This window comes from Penaeus chinensis, chromosome 4 (genome assembly GCF_019202785.1).
Source record: "Penaeus chinensis breed Huanghai No. 1 chromosome 4, ASM1920278v2, whole genome shotgun sequence".
NCBI classification, from domain to species: domain Eukaryota; kingdom Metazoa; phylum Arthropoda; class Malacostraca; order Decapoda; family Penaeidae; genus Penaeus; species Penaeus chinensis.
The window spans coordinates 5,463,242-5,473,683 of NC_061822.1; the positions used below are offsets into that span (position 1 = coordinate 5,463,242).

At 44.8% G+C, this 10,442-nt stretch overlaps 1 protein-coding gene across 1 annotated transcript in view; it reads right to left on the reverse strand.

The window, feature by feature from the left end:
- Nucleotides 1-529: 529 nt before the first annotated feature.
- Nucleotides 530-10,442, reverse strand: part of LOC125025176 (putative uncharacterized protein DDB_G0271982) — a gene marked incomplete at its 5' end in the record, with an annotated part of 19,547 nt that continues 9,634 nt past the window's right edge. The window contains one exon of the mRNA XM_047613153.1: nt 530-664. Coding sequence (XP_047469109.1) covers nt 530-664 — 135 coding nt within the window. The remainder of the gene's footprint in view (nt 665-10,442) is intronic.

Below are 10,442 nucleotides of genomic sequence, written 5' to 3' on the forward strand. Positions count from 1 at the left end.
AGTAAGAAGCAACAAGCAATCTGATGGAACTGAAAGAAGTACGTCATCGGATTAGAAGGGAGGGTGTCGCCCGAAACCCGGCTGCCTAGCTTCGCGCGCCCCGTGGGGCCCTGCGCTCACACCACTTTTCCCCCAACTCCCACCCTTTCCCCCCTCCCCCCTCCTCCTTCCCCCCCCCCCTGATTCGCTTCCCCCCTCCCCCTCCACAAACACAAATTTAACAATACCCCTTTCTCGCGACACTACTTCAACTACACACCACTAACCAAACCCACAATAAAAAACATCTACACCCATCTTGTTCAACATAAAAATAAATATATTAAAATACAATTAAGATACAACATAAAACATCACCACCAACAACACATTAATAACAAAGATGGTCGACACAGAGAACACAGCCTCTACGCCTCGCCGGTGTTGGGAATCTGAAAAACGGAGATAGTCGTCAAGGCCGTGTCACAAAACAGACGTTTCGAGTCTCTCGTTGTGTCGGGCGCGTGAGAGTTCGGCGGTCTAGTAGGAGCTAATGAAGTTCTATAGGGGGGCCAAAATGGCCAAGGCGGTAGTTGTAATGTGGAGTGTGAATGAGTTTAATGCTCGTGTCGTAAGGTGCAGTAGTGTAGATTTCTGTACGCGAACGTTGGGCGTTTCTAAATGTCTGTTAATTGTGGTATATTAATACATTTATGTGTTAATATTGTTATGAGGATGGAGAGAAATTGATATAATAGAAGATTTAATGATAAATAGAAGGAGAATAGGTGAATAAAGTATGTTGAAAGAAAAATAAAAAAATACAAATAAAAATAAAAAAATAAAAACAGCTTAAGATTGAGTTGTATTACGGCATCTTCATGAAAATTTTTATTATAAATAATTTCTTAGGAAATGCATCATAATGTATTTGTTATTATATCTTCCATTAACCCTTTGTAATATTTCTAATACCTCCATCTTGGTATCTGACTTCGTGTCGTCGAGGTCTGGGTGTCTTCAGTTATTTGTTTTTCCTCAACATTATATACAAATTGCGATAATGAGGTATTCGTCTGTTTTTTATGTTTTTTTTTTCCTTGCTCCTTTTCATTCTCATTTTTTAAAATTCATTTTCTCATTAACCTATCATATTATTTTAAAATATGCCTTTTAAACTTATTTTTTTTTAATTGAATTTCGTACCTTCTCCCACGCCTGACTTCATCATCACCGGTTTACAAAATTGCGGCAAAAGAAACTCTGATCAATATCGCTAAAATGTTCAAACGGTAGTGTGTGATCCTTATCCTGCTATGGATTAATGTCTTTATGTAAAACGACCTGTGTAAGCGACTGCAAAAAGACGCCATTTTGATCAGCTTTGGGCGACGGGAAGGGATTGTTTGGGTTTGAAATAGCTCGTGATGCAACATATATTGCCAGTAATTGTAAAAAACTTGCAAAACATAACATCCTTCTGTTTATAGAATTACCATCTCAGAACATATGATGTAAAGGAATTGTATCGCTCAGGTTAATTGTGAAAATTAATATTATTATAGACATGAATACGTCGTCCATATTTCATTATTTTTTTTTTTGGTTTGTATCTATCTATCTATATAAGAAAGACTCACTTTCTAGTCTTTCTTTATCATTAATTGAATTTAATATTTTCTTTTCTTTCTCTTGTCTTTCTTATCTTTTCTTTCTTTCTATATCTTTCTTTCTTTTCCTTTTTTTTTCTTTTTTTATCTTTTTACTTTCTTTCTTTCTTTCTTTTTTCTTTTGTCTTAATCCTTTTTCTTTACTTTTTTTCTTTTTTCTTTCTCGTATTCGAATCTTTCTTTCATTCCTTATACCTTTCTTACTTACTACTTTCTTCTCTTTCACTCTTAACCACACTTTTCTACTATCATTCTTACTGTTTCTTACTCTCTCTCTATACTCTTCTCTCAACCCTCTGCTCACTCTACAACACATCTCTCTCTCTCATCTCTCTCTCACCAAAAAATCTCCAGTCTCCTCTCAATCTAATTAATTCTTTCTAATCTATCTTTACTATCATTCTATCTTTCTCTCTCGACACCTAATCCTCCTTCATACTCTCACTCACACTCACACCAAGCACTCTCCCGTCTCTCGATCACAATCTACTATCTTATCATCCCTAATACTTAAACTCCCACACCCCTAGATCTTTCTTTCATTCTTTACCTCATTCTTTTCTTTACTTTCATTTCTTTCTATCTTTCTTTCTATCTTTCTTTCATTTCCTTATCATTCTTGTTCTATCATTATTTCAATAAATATTTAATTATTTATTTTATTTATCTTAATGTATATATTAATATATTTATATTAAGATTTAAACTCTCTGTGTGTACAGAAACTAATGTCTCGAATTACAAGTAAAAAAAAAATAAACTCCATGAGGAACGTCAATTTCGACTGTAAATGATATGAATTGTGTCATTACGAGGAGTGAGGCTGCCATTAGTATTTCAATATTCCCACTAATTATCCTGGATTTCGTGTAATTTATCTCTCTTATAATATGGATAGATATGCATGAGGATGATTCATTTATTCACAAGTCAAATTAAATGAGTCACTTGCTGTACCTATATTCTCGAACAAAGCATTATTATGTTCTCATAGATGTAACAGACTTATTTATATGTTTGTATAACTTTGTATTCTATTCGTATAATCCCGTTTTTTTTTTATTTAATATTGTTTTTTTTTTATGAAATATTTATTACATTCAAAAATAATTCCGTAAATTGTTTAAAACATAATTAATAAACTATAAATACAAAATTTTAGTGGCTTAAATTTTCCTCCAATCGTTCCCTCTCTTAATGTAGGTAGTATAATGAATCATACTAATAACTTGGTCATAGCTTTGTAATACTCATGATTTAATAACGGGATGTCTCACCTACATAATCATTTACTAGTAATATACGTCATAAATTTGTCAATAATAATGTTAATTATTTATTAATTTATTTAGTTTTGTTTTGTTAAATTAATTTGAATAATAATATAATTATTATTATATTATAATTATTAATATAATTATTATTATAATAAATATTATTATTAATATTATTATTATTAGTTATTAAATATTGAAAAATACGGCACGGAGCACCACTGCCACATGTTTTTTTTTTTTTCTTTGAAGTAAGTTTGAAATAGTCTCCTGTTCCTCTGTCAAAACCTGCATCCGAGAGAGACCGGGGAAAACTTCAATGTCGAAACGTAAATATTTCAGAGGAGAAGAATACAAGGGTGACGAGTAGAAATCGCAAGAAAAAAAAAGAAAGAAAGAAAAAAAAAATTACTTACCCACAGAAAATTGTAAAATTACATTGATTGCAGAAGAATTCACTGCCAACCTCTCCGTACTCATCGAGCCAAAAACCCCATCTCCTTCTCACACCTACTCCATACTCTCGCCACCCATTGCTACCTAACTCTTTTCCAGTCTCTCCCCCCTCCCGACCCAACTCCTCCCCTTCCTGTTTCCTCCAATCTCATCATCAGCCACCTTTCCAACCATACTCTCCCATGATCCTCCCTCTCTCGTTGCTTCTCTCCAGCCCTCCGTACCTGTCCCTTGCTTCCTCACATCGTCTCACCTGTTTCCCGACTCTCCTACTTCCTCTACCTTCCATCACACTCCGCATCTACCTAAAAGGTCCTCGCTCCCATCTTACCATTCTCCCTGTTGCTCCCCATCCTCCATCTCCTGCCATCCCTCCTTATCTACTCCCTGTTCTCTCCCTCTGTCCTCCTCCCTACCCTCTCCAATACAAAATGTAAAACACACCTCCCTTCTCGATCTCTCCTTATACCCTCGGTTTTCTTCCCCCCCTATCTCCTCTCTGCCACCCTTCTCAACCGATCAACCACTCTCTTCCCTGCCACGCTTTTGTTTCTATTATTTTTTTTATCATACCCTTCTCTTTTCTAATAATATTACTCCCCCCACTTTTTTTTTTTTTTCCACTCTCAACATCTTTTTCTCCCCACCTATCCAATCCTAATCCACTCGTCACCACCTTCCCTCCCTCCCACGAATTCGAGAGATGATTTGTCGACACGTTGCCGAGGCTAAGGGTTGGCCCCCCCACGGCTTTTTCTCTTTACTGGCCCCCGCCATTGTTTGCCGGCCGGGATGCTTTTTCGGATATTGGTCGGACTTAAATTTCCCCCCTTCCCCCCCCCCGTCCCCCTTCCACCTTTCGATTCCCTCCTCTCTTCCCCTTTTCTTTTATCTTTTTGCTTCCCCCTCTCTTCCCTCTTCCCTTTTTTCTTTGTTCTCCCATCCTTCTCTCTTCCTTTCCTTCACTCTTCACTCCTCTCTCCTCCTCCCTTCCCTTCTCCTCCTCCTTCCCCTTCTCCTCCTCCTCCCTTCCCTTCTCCCCCTCCTCCCTCTTTTCCCTTTCCTCCTCCCTTCCCTTCTCCTCCTCCCTTCCCTTCCCCTCCTCCCCTCTGCCCTACAGTCCCCACCCCCCCCCCGTGAAGCGCGAAACCGACGTGATTTCAACTTCCCATTTTAGGCCATAACCCCGGTTCAAAAAAAATCCGCCGTTCCGAGTTAATTATCCATTTCCGTGCACGCAGGCTCGGGGATCCGCGCCTTGCGTGGGGGGGTGTAAACGATCGGTTTTTTCTTTTTGAAGTTGCTGTTTGAAGGCGGGGTTTTTGTTTTCGTCATCGTCCGTCGTCAACTTTGTCGCATCGTTCAAAAAAACCCTCAACTCCATCTCCACTCCATCCCCATCCCCAACCCATCTCCCCTCCCCTCTCCCTCTCCAAGTCATCTCCACTCCTCTCCATCTCCATCTCCTCTCCACTCCATCCCAAACCCTCTTCCATCCCATCTCCATCACCAACCCTTTACCTCAAACCTCACCAAAACCAAAAATCCCAACACCAAACTCCACCTCCACCCACCCCATCATCCCATTAACATTTTTAACTTATTTTTTTAAAAATTATTTACAAATTTTAAAAAGGTAAAAAAATCGATTTTTTACTTTGACACAAAAAGTAAAATTAAGATAAGAAAACAAAAGAAAAAAGAAATAAAAACGGAGGGGGAGAAAAACCCAAAAACAAAAATAGAAAGAAACTATTTAAAAACTTTAAAGGAGAAAAAACAAAAACAAATACTGAAATAAATAAGATAACGCTAATGGACCATTCCTATTCCCGTTTTCTGTGGAATCGCCCCCGGATATGAATTTGTGATATTTATGGTGTCTCTGGCGTATATAGTGCAGTAGCCAGGCGGTCGCCCAAACCCAACAATAACGGAAAAATTTATGGAAAAAAGATGATTCTCTGATTCTCCGATTCACATTCGCTCTCCCTTCATGCTCTCTCTCAATACTCTCTTGCTCAGTCTTGTCGGGGTTTCTTGCCTCGTCTGGTCTTTTCTCTGCCTGTCTCTGCTGTTCACTACACAGTTCTGTCTCTGTGTCTCTTGCTGTCCTCGGGTTTTGGCGTCTGTTTTTCGGTCTCTCTCGGTCTCTCACTATCCTCTCTATCTCCCCAAAAACTCCACTTTCCTCTCTTCCTCACTCTCTCGTCTCTCTCTAATTACATCCTCATTCTTTTCTTCCCAATCACTCTCTCTCTCTCTTCATTAAACCCTCACCTCCCTCCTCTCATCTTACTCTTTCAAATTATCTACTCATTCCCCCTTTCCACATCTTCCTTTCCCCTCCTCGCCCCCCCCTCTCTCCCTCCCTCCCTCCCCCTCCCCCCCTTTCCCTACCCCCCCCCCCACATCATTTCCCACCACCCCCCCCCCAAATCAACCCCCTTTAAAAAACCCAGGGAAGGGCAGGGCAGAAAGGGGGGGGGGGGGGTAAACGAAAGGGGAAATTAACTTGGGCAAACGGACATTCCTCGAGGCACCGGGGGGAAAAAGAAAAAAAAAAAAAAAAAACGAGTGTAAACAAAGAATCCCCGAGACAAGAAGGGTTTTAAAAGGGAGAAAACGCAAAATTTAGACATACGAGCGCTATAAAAAAGAAAAAAAAAAAAAAACAGGAAATGGTTGAAAATGTTCTATTCTTAAAGCGTGTTATACTCGTGGAACATTTTTGAGTTCGACCAATTTAGTCGTGCAGCTCAAACCCGCTGTTGTCTTGGAAGTGTAACGTAGGGGTTTGAGACGTGGCGTGAAAAGGAAAGTGGTGTCGTAGAGAGTTATATGTCGGGGGATTTAGATGTTGCTTGAGAGTTATAGCGTGTCTGACTGTGAGGGAGAGCGGTCGGGGGAGAGGGGGTTAGTGGGTTTGTTGATAGAAGGGGTCCGTGGGATGAAAGTGGGGCGTGAGATTGAAGTGTGTCGTGGGATTTGAGTAATGGTTTTTTGTTTAAAGAGGGAGAGTTGGGGGGGGGCCCTGAGAGTGAGAGTGGTTAGAGTTAAATGGGTTAGGTGAGAGGGGTGTTGAGTAATTTGGGGGTGGCTGAGAGGTGTTTTTTAGTAAGTTTTTTGGAGTGAGATTTGGGTTTTTGGAGGAGATGGGGTGGAGTGAGAGTGGGTGTGGTAGTGAGAGGTTTTGGAGTTAGAGTGTTTTGGAGTGAGAGTTTGTGTGGGAGTGGGGAGTGGGGGGGGGAGTGAAGATGGGTGGGGGAGTGAGAGTGGTTGTGAGTGAGGTGGGTGGAGTGAGAGTGGGGGGAGTGAGAGTGGGGGTGGGATTTGGGTGTGTGATTAGAGTTGGTGGGGAGTGAGAAGTTGAGAGTGGGTGTGGGAGTGAGAGTGGGTGGGGAGTGAGGGGGTGTGGGAGGAGAGTGGGTGGGGGGTGGAGTGGGTGGGGATGAGAGTGGGTGTGGGGAGTGAGGTGGGCTGGAGTGGGGGGTGTGATGGGTGGGGGTGAAGTGGGTGTGGGAGAGAGTGGGTGTTTGGGGGTAAAAGTGGGTGTTGGTGTGAAGGGGTGGGGAGGGGAGAGTGGGTGTGGGAGTGGAAATGGGGTGGATGTGAGTGTGTGGGTTTGGGATGTGTGGGAGAGTGGTGTGGGGTGGGGAGTGGGTGTGGAGGGGTGTGTGGGGTGGGAGGGGGGAGGGTGGGTGGGGGGTGGGGGTGAAGTGGGTGTGGGGAGTTTGGGGGTGGGAGTGAGGGGGTGTGGGGGTGGATGGAGTGGTGGGAGGAGAGGGGGTGGAGTGGAGTGGGTGTGGAGTTTAGAGTGGGGTGGGAGTGAGAGTGGGTGTGGGAGTGAGAGTGGGTGTGGGAGTGAGTAGTGGGTGGTGGGTGTGAGTGTGGTGTGGGAGTGAGAGTTGGTGTGGAGTGAGAGTGGGTGGGGAGTGGGGTTGGGTGTGGGAGTGGGGAGTGGTGTGGGAGTGAGGGGTGGGGGGGTGTGGAGTGAAGTGGGTGGGGAGTGGGGTTTTGGGGGTGTGGGGTGAGAGTGGGTGTGGGAGTGAGAGTGGGTGTGGGAGTGAGAGTGGGTGTGGGAGTGAGAGTGGGTGTGGGAGTGAGAGTGGGTGTGGGGTGGGAGTGGGGTGGGGGAAGTGTGTGGGGGGGTGGGTGGGAAGTGGGTGTGGGTGGGTTTTGGGTGGGGAGTGAGGTGGGTGTGGGAGTGAGAGTGGGTGGGGTGAGAGTGGTGTTGGGAGTGGAGGGGTGTGGGTGTGATGTGGGTGTGGGAGTTGTGTAGGGGGGTGTGGGATAGTGAGAGTGGGTGTGGGAGTGAGAGTGGGTGTGGGAGTGAGAGTGGGCGTGGGAGTGAGAGTGGGTGTGGGAGTGAGAGCGGCGTGGAGTGAAGAGGGATTGGGAGGAGAGCGGGCGTGAGATGAGAGTGGGTGTGGAGGAGAGGGGGGCGTGAGCGTGAGAGTGGGTGTGGGCGTGAGAGTGGGTGTGGGAGTGAGAGTTTGAATGAGGGAAAGGAGAGTGAGGAGGAAAATAAGAGTGTCAAGTTTGGATGAGGAAGAAAAGGAGTGAGGAGGAAAACCCAAGAGTTAAATTTAGGAGAGAGAGAGAAGAGGGGGAAGAGAAAGAAAAAGGGAAAAAGAGAGAGAAAAGAGAGAAAGAGAGAAAGAGAGAAAGAGAGAAAGAGAGAAAGAGAGAAAGAGAGAGAGAGCAGGGGATAGGGGAGGGAGAGAGAAGAATCCCCCGTGATATTGTAAACTGCGTGTCCGTGTACACAACCTCCTCGACGGCGCGATAAATTTTGAGTCCTAAGTTTACACGCAACTTCCGGCGCTCGAGTTTTTGATTTTGATTCGCTCTCGTTTTCCCTCGCCGGCCGCCTCGATTGTTGCCTGGTGTGTGTGTGTGTGTGTGTGTGTGTGTGTGTGTGTGTGTGTGTGGTGTGTGTGTGTGTGGTGTCTCGCTCTGTGTGTGTTTTTTTTTGTTTTTTTGTTTGTTAGTTTTCAAAGAAAGAAGAGCGGAATATACAGAGAGAATATCGCGTCGAACGTAATCAGAGGCCGCAGCTTCACCCGGATGATCGGGGAGAGGGATGGCCAATATCCTTCCCTCTCCCTTCCCTCTCCCTTCTCTCCCCCTGTAGTCTTCCCATTCCTGTTCTCCCCATCCTCTATCCCTTCTACAGATCCCCCGATCTCCTCCTCTTTCTCCATCTCCCCTTCTGATGTCTCTTCTCTCTCTTTCTTTCCGTCCTTCAATTCCTCTTTTCTCTCCCTCAATTCCTCTTTCCTCTCCCTCTTCCTCTTTTCTCTCCCTCAATTCCTCTTTCCTCTCCCTCAATTTTCCTCTTTCCTCTCCCTCAATTCCTCTTTCCTCTCCCTCTTCCTCTTTTATCTCCCTCAATTCCTCTTTCCTCTCCCTTTAATTCCTTTTTCCCCCCCTAAAAAAACCCCTTTCCTCTCCCTCAATTCCTCTTTCCTCTCCCTCAATTCCTCTTTCCTCTCCCTCAAAATTTCCTCTTTCCTCTCCCTTTATTCCTCTTTCCTCTCCCTCAATTCCACTTTCCTCTCCCTCTTCCTCTTCCTCTTTCCCTCTACCCCTCACGGTTCCTTATCCTCCCTTCCACTTCCCCTTTTCCCTTTTTCTCTCCTTTTCTCTTCCCCTTCTCTTCCCCTACTCTCTCTCCCCCTTCCCTTTCCCCTCCACTTTCTCCCTTCTCGCACTCCCCTTATCGCTTTCTCCCTTTCACCTTATCCCAAAATTTTCCCTCCCCCCCCCTTCTCATCCCCCTCCCCCTCCCTCCTTAACCGACCCCACCCATGCCTACCTGTGTCCTCAATAATCAATGACTTGAAAGGTAGGTGGGAGGAGGGGACAGGGAAGAGTGAGGGGGAGGGAAGAGTGAGGGGGAGGGAAGAGTGAGGGGGAGGGAAGAGTGAGGGGGAGGGAAGAGTGAGGAGGAATATTTTTGGGGGGGGGTGAAGAGTGAGGGGAGGGAAGAGGAAGGGTGGAAGGGGAAGAGGAAGTGGAGGGGGGAAAAGGGAAGGAAGGGAAGAGGGAAATGAGATAAGGGAAGAGGGAAAGGAAAGGGAAGGAGGGAAAAGGGAGGTGAAGAGAAGGAAGGGGAGAGAGGGAAGGGAAGGGGAGATAGAGGAAGGGGGGGGGAAAGAGGGGAAAGGGAGGGGGGGGTAAGAGGGATGGAAGGGGAAAGGGGGAAAGGGGGAAAACTGGAAGGGGAAAGAGGAAGGGAGGGGGAAGAAGGAAAGGGAGGAGAGGGAAAGGGGAAAAGGGAAGAGGGAAGGGGGGGGGAATTTAGATGGATTTTAAAGGGTTAAGGGTGAAAAGGGAAGGGAGGGGAATGTTTAAGCTGTTTCAATCTTGCCCATTTTGTCCTCTTTTCCCTTTTATTTTACCTTCGTTGCCTGTGTGCTCTTTTCCCTATATTGCCTTTTTCCTCTTTCCCTTCCTTTTTCCTCTTTTTCCCTTTTCCCGTTTTCCTTCTTTCCTTTTTCCCCTTGCATTTCTTTTTACTCCTCTTTCCTTTTCTTTTTTTCTAACTTTCCCCTTCTTTGTTTTTCCTCTTTTCCCGGGGCCCCCTTTCCCCCTGTTCCTTTCTTTTCCGTCTTTCCTTTTCCCCTTTTCCCTTTCCTTCCCTTATTCCTTTTCTTCGCTTTGATTTCACTCTTTCCTGTTCCATTACCTTCTTTCCCTTCCTCTTTCCTCTTTCCTTTCTTTCCCCCTTTCCTTTCTTTTTCCTTCCTTCTTCCCTTTCCTTTCCCTTTCCGCTTTTCCTCTACCTTTCCTTTTCTCTTCCTATTTCCTTTTCTTTTTCTTTTCCCTTTTCCCCTATCTTTCCTTTCCTCTTCCTTTATCTTTGTCCTTTCCTCTCAACACCCATTTACTCACCCCACCCGCTCAAAAATAACATCAACAAATCTACGTCTCTCATACCAACCTCCAAAAACAACACCAATTAAGCATCTATCGCTCACACTCACCGACTCACCCCTCTCTCACCTCACTCTCCCTCTCCTCTCCCTCACCTCACTCCCCTCACCACTCACTCACA